Source organism: Epinephelus moara, chromosome 2 (assembly GCF_006386435.1).
Source record: "Epinephelus moara isolate mb chromosome 2, YSFRI_EMoa_1.0, whole genome shotgun sequence".
Classification (NCBI taxonomy): Eukaryota; Metazoa; Chordata; class Actinopteri; order Perciformes; family Serranidae; genus Epinephelus; species Epinephelus moara.
Window position 1 is genome coordinate 24,358,666 of NC_065507.1, and position 21,954 is coordinate 24,380,619.

Consider the following 21,954-nt stretch of genomic DNA (forward strand, 5'->3'; position numbering starts at 1 on the left):
CAGAACAGACTTTGGAACAATGGGTTTAATATGGTCGGAACAATGGGTTTAATATGGTCGGAACAATGGGATGTTGGACCAATGAGCTGTCGGACCAATGGGCAGTTCCCGGACAGTTCAACCATTTACACTCACATTCACACCTATTTAGAGTCACCAATTAACCTGCATGTCTTTGGACTGTGGGAGGAAGCCGGAGTACCCGGAAAAAACCCACACTAACATGGGGAGAACATGCAAACTCCATATAGAAGGGCTCCCACACCCTGGGGATCAAACCAGGAACCCTCTTGCTGTGAGGCAACAATGCTAACCACTCCACCACTGTGCCACAATACCTTTTCAAAAATGTCTTCCTCACATTTTGTTGATAACGGCCATTTTTCAAATTAATATCTGGCCATATCTTACAAATTGAACTTTTAAAGGCAATGGGGGGCATAGGAGAGGAGATGAGAGGAGAGGAGAGGAGAGGAGAGGAGAGGAGAGGAGAGGAACGGAGCAATAATTACTGGAGACATTTTAAGAAGCAACAAAATCTGAAGGAGGAGAGCAGAGGAAGAGAGAGATCAGATGGTCTAGAGAATGCAGGAAGAATGAGAGGACAGGAAGAAAGAGAGAAGGGAGAAGAGAGGGCACTCATGGTGTAATTGGATGAACACTTGTCACTGACAGGGCCTACTCCTGAAAATGACAGCTCTCTCCTTCTCCCTCTAACCCCTCTCATCTTTTATAGACCACTCTAATCTATTCCTCCTGCTAATTGAACATCACACAAGCATACTCATATATAGCACCTCATTAGTATGGGGAAATTCAAGAAGATATGGGTGAAATTTATTACATGATCCCATGGAATTGCCAAACCTCTGCTATAACTGGAGCGTGCGGTTTTTGATCACCATCAAATATTCAACATTTACTCAGGTGGTTTGCATGATCTTCCAAAAATAATGACATTAATGAGGAAAAAGCTGTAGCTTATACCAAAAGCTACAGTATCTCATGTTACCAAATCCCATACCTTGCAATGTTAACAAAAGAGAAAAATAATTCATGTATTCGCTCTGTGATTTGGATCTGCTCCAAAATTAAATGGGTTTTTCTTTGGCCTATGTCTCGCCTTTCAACAAGTTTCACGAAAATCAGGTTTTTTTTTCTGCTGTCCTTCTGACAAACACACAAACAAACAGAATTGAAAACATAACCTTCTTGGCGGACGTAATAAGGGAAAGTACAATTGCATCATCTATTTTGAAACTGTTATCCTGGGCAATCTGAATGAACACACCAGGGTTTTGCTCCATTACTGTGTTAGCTCCAAATTACTGTACCCTCTATTCTCTCCCTTCAATAACAAACTAATTTTCTCCTACTGCTAAGACACAATCTGATCCACCTCCCATGTGGCAATGATTTCAGTATATCAAATGCATTGTCCTCCTCTTTCTTCCTTTGGTGTGGCAACAAATAACTTGTGAACACTGCTGCTCAAGTAAGCATCCATGCCTATTACAGAGTTCTAGTTTGGTATTTTGAGGAGAAACTAGAATAAGACACTGAATTTGTTGTATGACTTTTAGACTGACCTCTGTTCCATCAACATCAGAAAGAATATTTGATATAAAGGTCACAAATTCTCTCCACAGGATATCGTGGTTTTTTTGGCTCTCGATACATTCATCACTTTTCTCTGGCTGTATTAATATGCTGTGTCTCTTGTGTTAACTAATAAATGCGATTCATATTTATGTCCTTCATTTGGATTTCCCTTGCTGCACTGCTATCTTCTAAGTGATGCATATCTGTGCGCTGCTCCTCTGCTGCCTCGTTGGGATTATCCATGGGGTTTATGGAGGGGAGCCCTGCCAGCTGATGGTAAAGTCTATTCCAGGTAGCGTTTATCAGGCAGGAGATGTAGTGATTGGGGGTCTGTTCCCTGTTCATGTGAAGGCACCGCAGCCTGAGCTGGATTTTCGAAGTGAGAAGGTTAATGCTTCCTGTGAAATGTAAGATTCTGACAAATGAAATATTTTCTTTTCATGAAAAGCTGAACTAAGTCTGTGTTTAATACACTCTGTCATCATATCTCCCGATTTCTGATTTTCATCTTTCCTGCTGTTATTTTCCTGTGTCTCACCTGCTGCAGTTTTAACCAGCGAGCTTATCGCTGGCTTCAGGCTATGATTTTTGCTGTGGAGGAAATTAACAGTAACCCAGACCTCCTGCCGAACTTCACCCTCGGCTATCTGGCAGCTGATACTTGCCTTGCAGAGAGCACCACTCTGTTAGCAGCCATGGCTATGATAACTGGACAGGAAGTTCATTTGGCAAACTCAGAATGTGGATCTGTGCCTACAGTGCCAGTTATTGTTGGCGATGCACGCTCTTCAGCCTCGATTGTTGTGGCAAACACCCTTGGGGTGTTTGATGTACCCATGGTGAGGATAACTGATGTTCTGCAAACATAATGATGATTCATGTGCTTGTTGGTTCTGTTGCAAAGTATTTCTCATCCTGATTACAGTACCATATGTCTCTGTTCTTGTCTTGTATGTTTGTGTTTGGGCTGCACAGTGTTACACTGCTGCCTCACAGGCAAAACCTCATGAGTTCAAACCCCAATAGGTCTAACGTCAGCCCTCTGTGTTCAGTTTGCTAGTCCTCTCTGTGTTCACATGGGCTTCTTATGGTTGCTTCTGTTGTCTTCCAGATTGAAAACATGCATGTTAGGTATTAGATATACTTCCACAATTCCCTTTGACAAAAGCACAGCCTTCAAAAACTGAAGCTGATTCATTATTCTTGCACAGTAGCTCCTAACTGCTCCTAAATAGTTAAGATGGGGTCAAATGCAGAGGATAATGTTCCTCTCTGGTACAACTTGAGTATAACTCCACTCTTGTGCCTATTTTTTTCCTGTTTTTTTTTTTTTATATCTTTGTCCATCTGTTTGTTAAAATAACCACTCTTATTCTTCACAGGTGAGCTACTTAGCCTCCTGTGTGTGTTTGAGTGATAACAGAAGGTACCCGCTGTTCTTCCGCACAATGCCCAGCGATGCTGCACAAGCTTGGGCCATGGCTGAACTGCTGCACCTAATGGGGTGGACTTGGGTGGGGCTGGTGTCTGCGGATGATGATTATGGCAGATTTGGGATGCAAATGTTAATGGATGCACTCAGGGGAACTGAGGTGTGTGTTGCTTACCATGAAGTGATTCCAAAGGTACTGTAATGCCTCATATTGAAAGTGTCAGTATACACCCCCCCTCCTTTCTTTCTCATTCTCTGCCTTGCAGTAATGTCTCTTTCTTACCACCTGCAGCTCTTTGATACTTAATATATCTCTTTTTCATTCCAAGGACTATCCAAAGATGACAATGCAGAAGATTGTTGAAACCATCCAGAAATCCACTGCCAGAGCCGTGGTAACATTTCTCATAGACCAGGATGCCAAGGTATTTTATTCACTAAAGATCAAACCTTTTATGTTCATAGTATTTAGACAGACAAATATTATGGAGACTAGATGCATCCACCTAGGTATGTGACACACCTTTGCTTCCTATCTCTTTGTCAGGCTTTGTTTGAGGAAGTAGTCCACCAGAATGTAACGGATAAGCAGTGGATTGCTAATGAGGCTTGGGTTACGTATAGCACTGTCTCCATCCCTCGCAACATTCCTTCACTGGCTGGGACCATAGGATTTGCTCTGCGGAAGGCCGATATCCCTGGAGTGGGAGCCTTTCTGGCTCGCTTAAATCCCAGCCTGAGTTCACCTGAGTCTGAACCTTTTATGAAGGAGCTCTGGGAAACACTGTTTGGATGCTCTCTTAGTGCTGGCCTGGGAGAGACATTGTGTTCAGGCTCAGAAGTCATAGGTGAACACATAATTTGATGGATGGAAACAAAGGGAAAGATCTTTTTATCATTGGAAACTGAATTCTTGAAAAACTTCAATAGCTTTATTTAATTAGGATTTGCAATGTTAGTGACATTATTGTTGATTTATTGACTTATCTATTCTCTGTCATGAGTCACTTATAGGCATTGGGGAGAGCTTGTACACAGATGTGTCCCAGCTACGAATCACGTATAATGTCTACAAGGCTGTGTACGCTATTGCTCATGCAATAAAAAATATGCTGGCCTGTGAACCTGGAGGAGGTCCCTTCCTGCAAGGCCAGTGTCCTGACATCCGGAGGCTGCAGCCTGTACAAGTAGATAAAATTCTACTATCTCTAGATGCCAAAAATGTTACCATTATCAGAGATCATGTGAAACATCCCTTTTTTTCTCTCTCAGATAGCCCACTACCTACGAGAAGTGAACTTCACAACACCTTTGAAAGAATGGATGAACTTTGACGAGAACGGGGACCCACCTGCCTCATATGACATTATCAACTGGCATGTGACACCTCAGGGAACAATAGAGTTCGTCACTGTTGGCCATTTTGTGTCAACCCAAGGGTCAGATGGTCAGTTTCACATTGACATGGACAAATTAATGTGGGGAGGACACAGCAGACATAAGGTGTCTGTTTTTGCTGCTCTTTCTTTTATGATAATCTCTGTTTTAATCACTCAAAAACCATCTCTGTGGCTGAATTCTCAGAATATGATGAAATATTATTATTGATTGCATGATTCTAGGTTCCTGTGTCTGTGTGCAGCAATCCGTGTCCTCCTGGTACAAGAAAAGCTGTGCAGAAAGGGAAACCTGTGTGCTGTTTTGACTGTCTGCCATGTGCTGAGGGAGAAATCAGCAACCAAACAGGTCATTTTCAGGGTTCATTTTATGATGTATTTGTTTGGAAAAAAAATAACAAAAAAATCAATGAACATATTAGTTACTGAATAAATGACTTTTCCCAGTGCATGTAAGCAATCAGGGAGGTTGCCTATTAATGACCCAAGCTTATTTAACTCTTAACTCTTAAATAAAAGCTATGACTCAACTTAAATGTACTATTCAGGATTAATTAAAGATAATGGCAACACCTTCAGATGACAGATGGATTATTGAATGGGTATATGGGGCACAGGCCCAGGGGCCCAAGGTCTCAGAGGAATCCTGAACCAGAGCCTCTGTTTGAAGTGATTTTAACATTTTTTTTTTTGTTGGTAAGACAATCAAATGACTACAAAGCGACACAAAATGACAGCAAGGAGACAAGAGTCGCAAAGAGACACAAACAGTTACAGAGTTGCATAATGCACAAAGCGATGTTAGAAACTACAAAGTAATGCAAACAAGAACTAAGACACTCAAAACAACTACAAAATGATGCTAAACAAGCCCAAGGACATTCAAAATGACCACAAGGAGACACAAAACAACTACAAAGAGACACATAATAACTAGGAAGAGACACAAACTGGCTAAAGAGAGAAACACAATTACAACAAAGAGACTCAAAACACCTACAAAGAGACACAAAATGACGATGAAATGAGGCTACAAAGATGCAAAACAAACATGAATAGGCTCAAAATGGCGACCACCAAGAGGGCTGGGGGGCTTTTACATGTCTGTGCTCTGGGGCTCATTGTGTCATAGTTCGTCTATGCATCAGATTTATCTGTGGAAAACAATTATAACACATCTGCTTTCTCTCTCTGTCTGTCTTAGGATCACTGGAGTGTATTAGGTGTCCTGATCGCTTTTGGTCCAACTCAAACCACACAGTGTGCATTCCCCAGCAGGTGGATTTCCTTTCGTACAATGATACCATGGGAATCGTCCTCTCCGTCATCTCAGCCGTCGGGGCAACACTGACAGCTGCCACATTTGCCACCTTCCTTTACTACCGACACACACCTTTGGTAAAGTATTGCACTGTCCCACATGATGCCGAATTGCATTTTAAGAGTATTACATTGTAGTTTCATCATACTGTGAGAATAATGCAGTAATGATATTGCAGCCTCCTGATCCATTAACATCAAAATAAAAAAAAGGCCATATCCAATACCATGGTGTAATTTATCCCTGTGTCTCCTTACTTTAAAATCCCTCTCCTGCTTTAAGGTGCGAGCCAACAACTCAGAGGTGAGCTTCATGCTCCTGCTATCACTCAAGTTGTGCTTCTTATGTTCCCTGGCTTTCATTGGACGACCGGTGGCTTGGTCCTGCATGCTAAGACATACACTGTTTGGAATCAGCTTTGTTTTGTGTGTCTCCTGTCTGCTGAGCCGCACCGTGGTGGTCCTGGTGGCCTTTCGTTCCACGTTGCCGGGGGAGAACCTGATGCGTTATGTGGGTCCTGCTCAGCAGCGGTTGGGCATCTCCATCTGCACCCTGGTACAGGTGATTCTGTGTTTAACTGATAACAGTTTTGAGAGTGGCTGCGGCTTAGGAGGTAAATTGGTTTGTCCACTAAATGGAAGATTGGGGTTTCAATCCCTAGCTCCTCCTAGTTCAGCAAGATATTGCAAGATCCCCAATTTGCCATCAGTGTTTGAGTGCGAGTGAATGGTTAACTGAGTACAAAGTAGCAGGTGGAACCTTGTACTGTAGCCCTGACCACCAGTGTGTAAATGGATGCTTAGAGTGGTGGTTGGAAGACTGGAGAGGCACTTTACAAGTGAAAGTCAACTTTCCATGTTATTCACTGGGGAATTATGTGTGCCACATACATATACGTATATTTCTCACATATCATACCTCTCCGTATGAGGACAAGGTCAGTTATACAAATAGAGATTCAGTGTCCTGCAGGTTACAAACTGCTCTTTCCTAATACGATGTCTGCTTTAGTTTTCATTGTCTTTGCATTCTAAACAAATCTCCCTCTTCATTTCCCACCCAACCTCATTCTTCTAGGTGCTGATCTGTGTGCTGTGGCTGACCCTGGCTCCTCCTCAGCCTGCAGAAAGAGACATCATGGACCACTGGGGACCCAAGATCATTCTTGAATGTGCGATTGGCTCTGTGGTGGGCTTCTCATTGGTTCTGGGCTACATTGGCCTGCTGGCCTGTCTCAGCCTCCTCTTGGCCTTTCTAGCAAGGAAACTCCCAGACAACTTTAATGAGGCCAAATTGATCACCTTCAGCATGCTGATCTTCTGTACTGTCTGGGTGGCCTTTGTGCCCGCCTACATTAGCTCTCCTGGGAAGTACATTGTCGCAGTGGAGATTTTTGCCATCCTGGCTTCAAGTTATGGCCTTCTGTTCTGTATCTTTGCCCCAAAGTGTTTTATTATTCTTCTGAGGCCTGAGAGAAACACTAAAAAACAACTGATGGCCAGATAGTACCAACGCCTCAGGGTCAAGAGATGTAGGCATAAAAGAAAAATGAAAATAAAAACAGAATTGGCATCAATTTTTGAAAACTGTATGGTTTCTATTATGACTCATGCAACAACAACAACAACAACAAAAAAAGAAGCAATGAATAAATAAATATTCTTGAAATTAATAATCTTCATTGTTATTAATATTTAAATATTGTCTCTTTTTCTGTAGCCTACATAATTTAATCTAAGCTTTTAAACACTGCAGCTGGATGTTGTTGCAAAACATCTGCATTTGTATTTCTGCATAAACAGAAAGAAACATTTCATCATGCTATCATCTCATGACAGCCCATCAGAGGCATTAACTCATCAGACTGTGACTGTGTGAGTGTTTGTGTTGCACACTGTGATAATTGTTTGCTCTCACTGATACTATTCCTTGTGTGAAACTCTGCAACGCTGTCTCGCGATTGCATTCTGTCAACACATTTCTTATCTGTCCTCCCATTTTAGAACACCCAAACATGGATATGGCGCCTAATTAGATTAGCATAGTGACTCATGCTATATCAAAAAGAAGCCATCATCACTCTGGCTACTTCAATTTCAGATGAATTTTAAGACCTTCACATCATTTGTTGCCCTATATAATGTAGACAGCCACATGGGCCCTGGTGAATGGTGCTATTGTGGCAGAGACCATTAGTTTTGGCTGCAGTTTCTATGGTGCCCATCTCCTCTGTGATACTGGCTCTCACTGCATAATAGGTAAAAGAAAACAGGAGAAAAAGCTATCTGAAAGAGTACGTTTAAAGAATGAAAAATTACTGAAACCTCAAATTCTGTTAAAAGAGACGGCATCATAATGAAAGGACATTTTAGGTCGAGGTATAAATCTGTGCAAGACATGATTCATTCACTCAATTTTGCACCTTTACATAATGATTATGCAAAGTCACCTTACTCCTTCAAAACCATTTTCTGCCCTGCTGTGTCTATGCAGTCACTGGTGCATTTATATAAAGTAGAGAAGGTAGCAGAAATACTATGCCTCGCTATAAAATGCAATAGCACTATCTGCACTAAATGGCTCCAAATCAGGTTTTTTGCAGGCAATTTGAGCTATTGATTCAACTGTATGGTAAGTTTTGAAGTAGTTTGAAGGGTTCACACAGATATTCAGTTATTTGTATGTTGCCTTAGTGGCTATTTTAAAATACCCAAGGCCACTTAGTCTGCAAAGTGTCCCAGTTTTGACTCGTGTTTCAGCTCCTGTATGTGAAGACCAGAAATAATCACATGAGGCAAGAAAAACTTGAATATGGTTTATTTAAATTAGAGAAACGGTGGGTGAAGTCCTTCCAAGTTAACTCTTGTCCAGCCCACTATCGACTTGATGCCCTATTCCTATATGCTCTCACTTAAAACACAGAACTACAGACACAGCTAACACAGAAATAATAGTAACTATAAACATATCCATGGCATAGTCCACTACTATACACTATTCAAATACAAGGAGAATGTTGTGTAAACTTAGATAACATCAAATCCAATATAATATGTCATACCAACACAGACATTGTTACCAAATATAAATATGTGCTTAAGTGGCTCTTATGCCTAATATTGGTATTGGTCTAGCTGTGCATATGTTCTCTTTTGCTGATAAGTTTCCGTTTTATTTTGCATGTCTTGTCATACTTTTAAGACCTTTCCCCTTGTCATAATTAATCTTTTTTCAGTGTTAATGACTGTGATGAATCAGCAATCCATGCAAGAGATATCTGACATCTTTATACGTTGCCTTGAAAACTTATAAAAATGGTGCTTGTCAAACTGAAACTAAATGCTGCAATTGTAATTTACCCCCTGGATTTCTGGTGTTAGGTGCAAACACACGGAGGAAAAAAGTCTCAAGTAGTTGTCAAGTAGAAGTCAAGTGGATTGTCAATAGAGCTATTTGAAAGACACTCAACAGAATATTTGCTTGACAACTCTACAAACTACTTTCTCAATACTGAGTGTTAACTTAAGTAACACTTCTTTTCACCCCGGGATATCATTACTTAATGTTCATGACACAGTGTTAAGTATTACTTCTCCAATCTCTGTCTTTGATGAGGTAAACCCCCATGTGTCCACACATCTGGTCAGCATTTGCCCTAGTACAAAAACTCAGTGATGACAAGATTGAGTAGAAAGCTGCACGTAAGTACTGTAGAAGTCATGCTGTTATTACATCTTTCAACTTCCCTGCTGTGTTTACCTCTACGCTGTCAGCAAATCTATGTTATCATGTGTCAAGTTATCTTTTTTTCAGTATTTCAAGGAATGGATTTCTATGAATTCTGGACTTCCTCCGCACTCACTCACATTTTTAATACATTTTTTCACAGCCGGGCACACTTCATTTTACGTCTGTGTGCCTGTAATTTGAAGGCGCAGTCATTTTATTGAAGAAATTATCACACAGTATTTTCTCATTCAAATGATCTAACCCCTGAATGGCAGTGATCTATTCTGGTTTCCTTAATTAAATCAGGCAAATCGTGCTCCAATCTGAAGGATTACTGTTTGAAATGAAACAAAGACAGACTGTGCACTATGAGCAGAAATCAATCCGCTGTCTTATAGTCATTGAAATTTATGATGCAGAAGAGAGCACATACGAGAGTTAAAAATGCAAAGGCTAGGAAGAATGAAGGTTGGAAATAAATGTAAATCGAGTAATACAGTGTCAATAAAGCACTGCTTTCCATCTGCCCCTCCCTACACCTTTTCCTCATGTCTGTCCCTGATGGACGTTGGAGACCCGATGTCTCTCCATCTTCCAATTTATTCCTCTGCCTTGGGAGGAACAACAGATCAATCAGTGGTGGATAATCAATGTTAGCCTGAGAGCAGATGTGGAGAGCTGGAAAAAATGTCTGACGTTTTTAGTTTGTTATTGCAAGGAACAGCCAGGCGTGATGTTTATATGTAAAGGCCTCTGGAGTATGAGGGTTTAATTAACCAATGACAGCTGGGATTTCCACAGAGCATACCTCAGAGACCCTGGGCCTCATCACTCTATCTCGGGTCAAATCAGCATGGACACTGCTGCCAAATCCCATTCAGTGCTAGCAATGAGCTGTCCTTCACATTTCTACTGAGCATGTCAAAGGAGTGTCATAAAACTGGAGAAATAAAATCATTTGATTTGAGAATGCTTTTTTGTAAATGGTTGACTGTTTTTTCTTGAGGTCTTGAAACTGACTATAGGGGGTTTACAGGATAACATCACTTCTTAATGATGATGCACTGCTTTTTGTATTGTTTCTGTGATTGTACTGCCTACTTTTTTCTACACCACTGAGCAAAATAAAGTAAAAGATCTTTAACTAAACCATAGGTGAGAAAATAGAAGTGAAAAGAATGTACAGGGCAAGTTACAAAAACATTATGGAAAGTTCTTGGTTAGGAAAATGGTGTGTGGTGGTGCATTTTCTGATGGGCCATGATGAATGACAGAAGGCAGCATTAACAGCACACTTCTACCATCTAGTGGTGAAATGTGAGTGTTCATATTCAAGGACAGGAAGTCTATAAACACTGTCTCTACCACCACTGTCATACTTTTTCCCCACAAAATCACACATTTCGAAGTAATGTTATTATATTTATTGTATTAATCTGGGAAAAGCCAGAGACAGAAGTCCATATGTGCATGAAATAAAGATGATGTTCTAGAATTTGTCAGTGGCAGCTTTCGACATCAGGTGTTTCCATGTGTTCTTTTCTGGCCTTAGTAGGATAATGTAGCACTTTGGTGCAAAGATGCAGCCCAGCAGTCCATAACTGGAGGCCAGTATAGCAAACACCTCTGTGGCTGTGGAGTACTTCCCTGGAGAACTAATGTAGGCAGGAACAAAGGCTATCCACACCGCACAAAAAATGAGCATGCTGAAAGTGATGAGCCTTGCCTCGTTGAAGTTATCTGGCAGCTTCCTTGCCAGGAAGGCCAAGAGAAGGCAGAGGCAGGCCAGCAGGCCGATGTAGCCCAGGACGAGAGCGAATGCTACAGGTGAACCTTCATCACACAAGAGAATGACAATAACGCTTTCGCGTGGGATCAGTCGGTGTGGAGTGGGAGGAGCAACAACCAGCCACACTGTACAGATTATTACCTGCATAAGAAGAAATAAACCTCAACATTTGAAAAAACAAAACTGCTCCCCTAACTATTCAAAGGAAATGAGCTGCCCTTACCTGGACCAGTGTACAAAGGGTAATGATTGCCTTTTGCTGTGCAGGCCCAAACCATTTCATTACATTACTGCCTGGAAGTGTTGCCTTGAAGGCCATTAGCACCACTATAGTTTTCCCCAGAATACAAGACATGCAAAGGACAAAGGTGATGCCAAATGCCGTGTGTCGCAGCATGCAAGACCACTCAGAGGGCCGGCCGATGAAGGTCAGAGAACACAGGAAACACAGAGTCAAGGAGAAGAGCAGCAGGAAGCTCAGCTCAGAGTTGTTGGCCCTGACAATCGGGGTGGATCTGTGACAAGAAAATATGACCACCACAACACAGGTGCAGAAGGAGCCAAGGAGAGAAATAGCCATCAGGGTGATGCCCATGGTGTCGCTAAAGGAGAGGAACTCCACCTGTTTGGGGATACAGGCTGTCCTTCCATCATTGGACCAGAACTCTGTCAGGCAGCGCACACACTCTATGGCATCTGATGGAAAGACAAGAAGGCTTTAGCTGCTATACTGTGGCTTTACAGCTGCAACTGTGGGTCAGACGACCAAACATAATGTAGGAGAGTAACGTTTTCTCACCAGTCTGATTGCTAATCTCCCCAGCTGTGCAAACCACACAATCATGGCAGCAGATAGGGAAGTTAGGTCTGATTGCCTTCCGGGTACCTGGGGGACAAATGCTGCTGCATACTGACAAGGGAATCTAAGCAAAAGAGGAAATGCATACTACACTGGTCACAAAACAGTCACATAGTGGAGATATTATTGGACAAAATGCATTTCACAAAACATGATTTATTCTATTGAGATTCATACTTTGGTTTGATTGCCATTCCATACAATCATATCTTCCTGGATCTGGAGTTTTTGCTTTCCTACTGAGGTCGTCTCATCAAATTTGCCAATTGTGACAAACTCCATTTCTCCTTTGGGACTTAGCTGCCAGTTCACAAGGTCATACATGGCTGCAGGGTCACCATTTTCATCAAACTTGGTTTCATCACCAAATGAGTTCAAGTATTCCACCTGCTTTATGTAATGAAGTAGCTAAGGGAAGAAAGTGCTTATCATCATCTTGTAATATTACCAGATTCTATCACTTATGTTCTAGCATCACTATAACTTTTATCTAAATTACTGAACATATGGAATGGTACCTGCCATGGCTGTATATTGTCTGTATCTGGGCAGGCCTGCAGATGAAATGGCCCTTTTCCTTTCACACAGCTTCTCATAGCCTTGAGTGCATGGACGATGGCATACACGGCCTTATAGACATTGTAGGAAATCCTTAGCTGTGACACATCTGAATAGATATTCTTTACACTCCTCAGGTCTTCTGCTCCAGAGCATGGAGGTTTACCCTCGTTATTATGTTCTTGACCTTCATCCTGCACACCCAGGCTGCACTGAAACACCTCTTCCCAGAAGGGTTTCAGGAAGGGATCTGCAAGGGCATCTGGGCTCGAGGGGTGCAAGCGAAGCAGAAAGTCCTGTAGTCTGGGGATGTCTGCTCGCCGAATGGCAAATCCCATAGAACCCTGGAGGATATGGTGGTACTTTTTGGGGGTGGAGAGGACAGCTGCTGTGCTCCAGGCCTCACTGGCCAGCCACTGTATCCCAGTCAGCCCCTCTCTAAATTAAAGAGATATAGATTGCATTTTTGCAATGTTAAACATATCATAAATTTAAACTCAGTAAACACGCATCAACAAAAAATAACAATTTTATCATATTATAAATACTATTGTGTTGTGGAAGATTCCAAACATAAGTGTCATGCCTGAGAGCTTCATCAAACAATGCGGCTGCATCTTGTTCCACAGCAAACACTAGTATGACCCGAGCCCCAGAGGAGCGGATCTTTGAAACGATAGATGAAATGGTGGTCTGTGCTCGGTTTTTAGGGATGACTTCATGAAGGGCAATGCAAGCACCCAGTTTTCTAACCTAAGAGAGCAACAGGGGGATACATGACAACTTATATATGTTCAATAAGTTACACACTGAGAGTTACAAAATGTCATTTTATTATAATTAAATTGTTTATCTTTGTGTGTTACCCACCTCGTTGACAAAGATGTTTGCCCCACCACGGCCATAGGCATCATCTCCTGCTATCACACCCACCCAAGTCCAGCCAAAATGCTTGACAAGTTGTACTAGTGCATCTACCTAGAGAAAGAAAGAGGAAGAGCGAGACAATGAGAGAGTTTCTATTGCTCCTGAAGTGAAAATGTAGACATGTTTCTGTTTGTGTCTGGAAGTAATGCCACATCAGGAGTGTCTGCTGCCTCTAACCTGGAAAAAGTCACTGGGCATGGTCCTTAAAAAGGCAGGAAACTCATTTTTGTCACTGAGACAGGCACAGCTGGAGAAATAACTAACCTGAATGGAAGAAAACACCCATGATAATTTAATTTTACAATGTCCAACATTAAAACACCATGAAATCAGTTGGCTGGACTTAACTCACAGTTGCCAAAAGATTAAAGTCATGAATTATAATTATGAATTTGAGACTGCTAACTGCTGACCCTCTCCAGTCGTAGTAACAACAGAAAAACATGGTGGCAAAAAGCAAAGGACACTGCTATCTCTCACACAGTACTGGTACACAGTTGTTGAGCAGCTATGACTGACTTACCTGTGGCACATGGAAGACTCCCAGGAAACGGGCCACAACAAGAGACTGAGTAGAGCCTCCATCTCCTATCACTGCTGGTACGCTCCCACGACAGGTGCCTTTACTTTGTGTTTCTTCTTCAATCTCTGAATCCTTGTCACTCCCCACTAACTCCATGGCAGCCTTCAGAGCCTGATGGGGTGTACTGCATGAATCATAGATCTTATAGCCCAGTGTGATGTTGGGAAGGAGCTTGCCATCTCTGTTGATCTCCTCAATGGCAAAGATCATAGTTTGCATCCAACGGAAAGTCCGAAAGTTAAATCTGGGAGAAGAGAGATGATGTCTTGAGGCAAAGCTTGAAGAAATTGTAATGTTCAACACAGTTATGAATGTAAAGCCCTGTTGAAAAAAATGTGTCAAATGCAGCCATGGTAGCAGAGATAACAGTTGCTTAATCAAAAGTTTGTGGCCACAGCAATTTAAGGATCAGCTTAAGACAGCTTACCTGGTGCACTGTGCTGGAAGAGGCTTAGAAGTAAAGGACAGACTGGGCTCCACCACCATGTCATGAAGGGAGAAGAGTCCCCCGAAGATGATGTCCCCCTTTTTCTCCAGCACAGGAAGGGACATGGACCCTGGTATTATTTGGCATTGCTGGTTGTGGTCTTGGTGGGAGTTGTAGGGAAAAGTCATACACCATAGGAGACTCAAAAACACAACCCTGGTCCTTCTCCTTGAAAGACTGGGCTCTACGGATCTCATCCAAAAATGACTCATCCTCTCTTAAAGCTAAGTCATCCTTGACAGCCAATGCATGTTTATTCCAGTTCAAGTAATATATATTTGGATAACTGATATAAACAGTGAATAGTGAGCCAAATAAACACCCTGTAAGATAACAAAGCACCAAATAATTTGTCAGTGGTTATTAAAAAGCAACCCCATTCAGATGACACAGTGTCTACACAAATTTAGAAATTTTAAATTTCTAGCAAAATCAGAAAACCATTGTTAACTCAAACGTACTTGTTAAAAAATAACATCGACCTAGCTTGCTGTATTGCATTAATGCTACACAGAGAAGATTTCCAGTCTCCTGCATCAAGTGGGAGATGCTGCCTCGTAGCCTATATATGCTACCTGCCTCATATCACAAATGTCAAATTAACCTCATTTCCCCTGGGCCTTCGATCAATGGAAAAGAGCCCCCTGTTTTGTTAGTAACAGCAATAACAAAACACTGGGATGAGCACTTGACCATAATGGAGAAGGACATGAGGTGTGTCATGTCACAGTGTCATGCCTGAATAGGCCCTGAACTCATCCTTCAGTGATATGAAGAGGCAGGCAGAGGACCCATGTCACAAGAGGCTGCTAAACTAGTTACATACCTTTCAAACACACACACACATACGTGTTTTCCTCCCTTGAGGGGTCCACATATTTTTTGAGCATTTGTGGGGTCCACTCACACACATGCGCGTACACACAAACCAATTTGAAACACAACAAACTACAGAGTGAGAAGAGACTATTAAAACCTTAAAAGCATTGTTAACAGTAATAAACCAAAAGCCATGCATTAGAAGCACTGTTTTATTGTTTAAAAAGCACATTTAATGTAAGGTTATTATATTATCTGACATACAGTTTAACTTTTAAGTAGTTACAGTATTATCTGCATGGTAACATCACCATCCATGATTTATATTTTTTTTTTTACAAAATGTGTAACTACTTTTACGAACTTTCTGTCCTTTTTTTCACGACTTTTCTTACACTTGTGTTAAATACCCCTCTGTGGGGTTACACATGTTTAATACAGTGAAATCAATGAGTCATTAGCTTGTTGTGCATATCATTATCAGGACAAACCCTGCAGGCTACAAAACAAAGCAGCAGAGAGTGTAGCAAAGAGAATTTTACATGCTCTATGTTTTGTTGCCTGAGGACATATATGTTTCCTTATTCACCTAATATGTCCCTGTGTGACGCTCAAAAAAGGAAGGACAGTGTTGCCCTAAGACAGAATGCTCAGTATTATGATACAGTTAATTCCTTTCCTTGTAAGTTAGCCTTAACAAGATTTCAGACTCAAAGGACTTCATGTACTCAGGGGAAATGGGGTCAACCTTATTGTTTCTGAAAACAAGCTGATTAGAAGTGAACAATAAAGAGACTGCAATTGTATCACAGTTGTCCTCACAGGGTGATTCAAGATAATTAAAGCCCCTGAGTATTGGATGTTTCACTGTATTCTATTATGCCCTTGAATGTGCAAAAAAAAAGACAGAAATACAAACAGAAAGAAGAAGAAAAGCCAGACAGTAACTTTGATAGAATGGTGAGAACAAAACTGTCTAACAGAGAGATCAAAATAGTTGTGAGCAAGTCAAAAACAGAGATATGATGAGTATGTTGAGTTACAGCAAATGCTGATTAGCAGGGGGAGAGACAAAGATTGGGGAGAAATAAAGACACACAGTCGGTTGGACACAAGGGTGTTAAGTCTTGTTTCAACAGACACTTGAAGCAGGGGATTGGGGGTCCTACCCCAGACAATTTTGAACGTCCTAATTTCCTGTATTCTGGTGAATGTTTCTGCATCAATTTAAAGTAAAAAAAAAGTGTTTAATTTTGTTAAATTCAAAGACCTCTTCTACTTTTTTTATGGGGTGTAATCATGTAAATATCAAGATGGGACGTGTTGACATGTCAATTCAAAACTATAAATAAAAGAAAGAAAGAAAGACATAAAAGGGTGTACCCTGCGTCCCTCTGAAATCTATGCCTATAATCAGATAATCAGACAGACAGAAGAGAGCATAAAGGAGGAAGAAAGAAACAAAAGGATGGTCCAAAAAATGGAGCTCAAAGACAGAATCAGGATTCATTTTAGTTAAAAACTTGGTGAATTTGAATGTTTAAGGTGTTATTTCTGAAAGAATTTATTGTAAAGTGTGCTCGACTTTGATTCCCCCAGTCCAGAGGTGTACACATGTACAAGTTATAAGCAAGTCTCATGTCATAACCTTCAAGTCTCAAGCAAGTCCCAAGTCACTGTGGTGAAAATCAAGCAAGTCGAGTCCTTGCTATAAGACAAGCAAGCCGAGTCAAGTCAGTGGTCAGGTCAAGCAAAACACAGTCAAGTCATACTCACAAACTCATCAAGATAATATAATAGAACCTTTACCCAGTGGTGGAATGTAACTAAATACATCTACTCAGGTGCTGGAAGTACAAATTTGAGTCTGTTCTTCTTATGCCACTGTCCACCTCTACTACACGACATTTATCTGACAGATTTAGTTTCCAGTTACTTTACAAATTAGATTTTTCACTTAGGACGTACAGTGGCATGGTGGTACAGTGGTTAGTAGGGTGACCAGACGTCCCGCATTGCATGGGACTGCACAGCATTTCTGTCTCTTTTCACGTGTCACCCAAATTGAGACCATGTCCCGCATGATTGGTTGTCACCCGTGCTTGCATTCCCCCCCCGGCCAATGAGAAGAAGCTGCATGCAGCGGCCGGTCCATGTGGGCTCTGTGCGTTTAAGCGCTAGGGCCTGCCCCTCTCGCCCCATATAGCAACTATTTCAACCTCCTTGATAGCAACAGGTGACACTCGTTAGCTAATGACACTCGTGCCGGCTCGTTAGAGTTGAACTGCGCCTCGCCTGCAAAGTAGACGGGATGAGGTGGTTGCAGCGGAGGGGGGTGACAAAAATTTGGTGAAGTCGAACAGTTTCCCGACAGTTTCCAGCAGCCTTCAGTCCGTACAGGAAGTCACAGAAACACTCACATCCTGTCAGATATGATGATGATTTATTAAAATATAATCAGACTCATATATCAGTTTGTTTTTAGTCTCCAGTTGTTTTAATTATGATAGATTGATTTATTAAAATGCTTTACAGGTGATCTGTAGTTTATGTTCATGGTTTATCCTCCATTTATATGAATTCTCCTGTAAATCAGGAGAACTGACCACAAGTCTCTGTGTTGCTAAATACTTCAATAATTAAAACAGTCCAGTGTTAATATACAGACTCTGTATAGTTTATGATGAATGTCTTTAGCCTCTGATGACTAAACTTCGCGCTGGGGGTGGGTGTCCCACATTGTCCCTCACAAACCTACTCCTTGTCCCACATTTGGTTTATTGGGACCTGGTCACCCTAGTGGTTAGCATTGTCACCTCAAAGCAAGAGGGTTCCTTCAGACATGCAAACATGGAGGCTACGTTAATTTTGCACATTAGTGTGAATGTGAGTTTGAATGGTTGTCTGTGTCTATGTATTAGCCCTGTGATAGTCTGGGTACCTGTCCATGGTGTATCCCGCCTCTCGCCCAATGTCAGCTGGGATAGGCTTTTGCTGTTTTTGCTTTTTATTATTTAATATTTCTTATGTTGAGGTTTGAACTGTTGGTTGGACAAAACAAACACTGTGAAGGTGTCACATTGGGCTCTTCGTAAGTGTGACGCTACCTCTCACTATTTTCAGAATTCTTACAAACCAAACCAATTTGTCGATTAATGGAGAAAATAATCAGCAGATTATCCCATAATGAAAATAATCATTAGTTAATAGTTCAGTGAGCTCATCCTCAACCAACAAACCCTGCTTTTACATGAATGCATGAGTCAGAGTCATCTAATAAGATCATATATAGCAGTAGACTACAACAGTAACAGGGGGCATTTTTACAGTACTTTTACTTGTGATACATTTTCCTGATAATACTTACATACTTTTACTTAAGTAACATTGGAATTGCAGGACTTTTACTTGTTACAGAGTATTTTTACAGGGTGGTATCAGTTACTTTTACTAGAGTAAGGGAGTAAAGTATTTAAATACTTCCTCTCCTGCTTCAAAACCTTTGGTCGGGGTGAAAAACTCCACTTAGGGCTGGGCGGTATGACAAAATTTTCATATCACGGTTTTAAGAAAAAATCATATCGGTTTCACGGTATTTCACAGTATTTTGCTCAAGTTCGGCCAACTTGACATGCTGCTATGTTGTGCTATGGCCTATTCAAGTGCCGGAATTTGTTATTTACCTGACAACGCCTGAACGCAACACACGCTCCGCTCCATTCCTTTGGGCTCCACTGACTGCGTACTGAAGCGACACGTAGAGAAGCCAGCGGGGTTGTTTACCGTTTGCTGAGCCAAGAAGCTGCATGTAGGCTGCATGAAATGTTAAAGCATTTTCCACCTAAGTTATTACATATATTTGAGTTATCTACAAGTTTACTGTACTGTTTGTCATCAACTCGCTTTCAAATGTCCGCCACGGACATTTACACAATGTCACGGATAAACATGGGTAAATGCATGAAAAAAAATCATCACATATCACCTCTGATAATGGTTTATTCATTTAAAAACACATTGTGCTCGTTTAGCACACTATTTCATGTAGTTTTTATTTGCTGGAGGGTCGCGTAGGGGAGCGTAACGCGACAAAAACAGAAGAGCCGCCTAAAATAGAGAGTTGTCGCGTGACAGACGGGGGTTGTTGCGCCGCTCCCGTTGCCGGTGGAGCCGCTGTAATTGATTAACAGGGGGGCGAGCTGCTACGGGACTCATGCTGCAGACGTGTCGCGCCGCTAACGTGGTCGGTGGGGCCCGGCCGTAACTGTCTCGGACTCGGGACGGGTCAGGAAAATGCGGTCCGAGCCGTGCTCTAGTGTGCGCTTTGTCTGTGTGTGTGCGCTTTGTGTGCGTGTGTGTGTGTGTGTGTGTGTGTGTGTGCGTGCATCGGGGCGAAACTCCGCCGTGTGCGATACAGAGAGCAGAGGAGAATTGTAAACGGCGGTGCGCTGCTGCTAGTTGCATACAGGGGAAACACTGCTCTTTTTGGTATGAGTTCTTCTGGGTCATCGTGTACAGTTGCTTTGCTTTCAGGACTCTCTCCGGCAGCCATTCTCGCCTCTAAACTTTTCTATGCTCTCATTCTCACCCGCTCAAGCGTGCCTGTGGTGTGCAGCAGTGAAATGGGTCCCCGCTGAAACACTTTCCTGCCGCGCACATTCCGGACATTGTTTGGGCTATTCACCGGTATTGCGGTATATGAAAAATTCCTATCATAACAAAAATAAATACTGGTTTTCGGTACAAACCGGTATACCGCCCAGCCCTAACTCCACTCACATAACATACCTGCTGCTGTCAGAGAACAGGTGACATAATTGTTTAAATCCCCAAATGTGAGCTGAGCAGGAACAGGAGCACTGGGTAAACTATCTCATGGCGCGTGGACTTGCATAGCAAGCTCACATATACACACTCACAGATAGTGAACTTATATTGGGGAGCCTGAGCATACAGTACATGTATCAGCTCTCACAGTGGTGACTCTGTATGTGTAATGGCCCGGCGCTTACAGTGTGTCACTGGACGCAAAGCACATTCAATACTGAATGAGTTATTGACAGTTTGATTCACATGTATATAGAGAAAGAACTGAATAAAAGCACACTGTAAATCTCATGATGCTGCTATACATACTGCCATTCCTCTGAGGAGAGGTGCGGGCAGAGGGACAGAGCTGTAATAGTGTAGGCACGCATATGCGTCATCATATTTTAAGAACAAAATGTAACTTCTTAATACCCAGAAATATACAAATGTTGAATAAAAAGTCAAGTCCTTTCAAGTCATCTGTCTCAAGTCAAGTCTCAAGTCATGAATACCAAGTCAAAGTCAAGTCGAGTCTTTCATCAGTGTTAGTCAGGCAAGTCTCAAGTCCTCAAATTTGCGACACGAGCTGAACTCGAGTCAAGTCATGTGGCTTTTACCAGGTTCAACAGGGGGCACACACATTTTGTCATTGGGCATATTTGTTTGAATAGTCCATGCCTTCAGCACTGGTTTACAAGTTCAGCAGTCTGAAAGTGGAAATTAGAGTAGACGTGTGATGTCACTCTCTTGCCATCTTTGGTTATGCTGAAATGCTGAGCCAACTGAACAGGGTGGGCCACAGACACTTACAATGAAGAGAGGCTCTGTGCCTTAAGTGCACTACAGTATATGACCAGCAGAGGAGTCTGTCCCACATGCTTGCTCATTACCATTTGTGTAAGTGGTGGAAAGTCCTAGGTGCTGACCATTCTGGGATGGCCTCCATTCTGAGTGATCAGAATCTGACATTTGATTTCTCTCTGTTGTATTGGCTTCAGATCAATCTTTTAAAAGTACCATATTTCCTACTACAAAATTGCCTTTAGAGGGTTTTTTTGGTGGCCAAGTGGTCACTTTACGTAGCTACTATATCACTGCAAGACCCCCAATTTTATTCTGGTCGGAGACCCTTTTGTGTCTCTTATGTTGAACCCCTCTCTCCTCATGTTTCCTGTCTGTACCTACACTGCCACTATTGAATAAGGCAAAAAGCCTCAAATTACTGATAAAGTGAGATGTTGCTGCTTCATTCATAGTGGCCATTCTTTGTCATACAACTGAGAGAGTGCATTGAAGTCCACAATATTTGAATATTACATAGAATATACTAAAGGGGATAACTGGCATTTAACTAAAAAATGGAAGCTTTGATTTATTTTATTCTCCTCCGGTGACATGGCATATGCCTATCCTTACATCTTACTATATCATGACGAAAACTCTGTCTGTGTGTGTGTGTGTGCGTGTGTGTGTGTGTGTGTGTGTGTGTGTGTGTGTGTGTCTGTTTCACGTTTTTCTCCTCACTGACTTGGTCAATCCATGTGAAATTTGGCACCGTGGTAGAGGGTCATGGGAGGATGCGAATGAAGCAATATTACATCAATTGGCCAAAGGGGGCGCTATAGCAACCGATTGAAATTGC

At 41.8% G+C, this 21,954-nt stretch overlaps 2 protein-coding genes across 3 annotated transcripts; one reads left to right on the plus strand and one right to left on the minus strand.

The window, feature by feature from the left end:
• The first annotated feature begins 1,872 nt into the window (after positions 1-1,872).
• LOC126405560 (extracellular calcium-sensing receptor-like) lies at positions 1,873-7,258 on the plus strand. Its single transcript, XM_050069358.1, has 11 exons — positions 1,873-2,009; positions 2,150-2,441; positions 2,985-3,227; positions 3,364-3,459; positions 3,582-3,882; positions 4,049-4,221; positions 4,307-4,537; positions 4,657-4,780; positions 5,636-5,829; positions 6,035-6,313; positions 6,830-7,258. Exons 1-11 carry the CDS (start codon positions 1,876-1,878, stop codon positions 7,256-7,258), a joined length of 2,496 nt encoding a protein of 831 aa, XP_049925315.1. The 5' UTR covers positions 1,873-1,875.
• Positions 7,259-8,607: 1,349 nt separating this feature from the next.
• LOC126404435 (extracellular calcium-sensing receptor-like) lies at positions 8,608-15,222 on the minus strand. 2 transcript variants are annotated; one of them, XM_050067645.1, is made up of 11 exons: positions 15,146-15,222; positions 14,625-15,007; positions 14,138-14,441; positions 13,792-13,878; positions 13,558-13,665; positions 13,274-13,440; positions 12,648-13,125; positions 12,307-12,537; positions 12,070-12,193; positions 11,494-11,966; positions 8,608-11,411 (listed from the first exon to the last, which is right to left on the minus strand). In XM_050067645.1, the coding sequence occupies exons 2-11, from the start codon at positions 14,894-14,896 to the stop codon at positions 10,971-10,973; spliced, it is 2,685 nt and encodes an 894-aa protein (XP_049923602.1). In that variant the 5' UTR covers positions 14,897-15,007; positions 15,146-15,222; the 3' UTR covers positions 8,608-10,970. The 2 variants fall into 2 exon arrangements, with proteins under 2 accessions (XP_049923602.1, XP_049923612.1); XM_050067655.1 differs by lacking the exon at positions 13,792-13,878.
• Between the last annotated feature and the right edge of the window lie 6,732 nt (positions 15,223-21,954).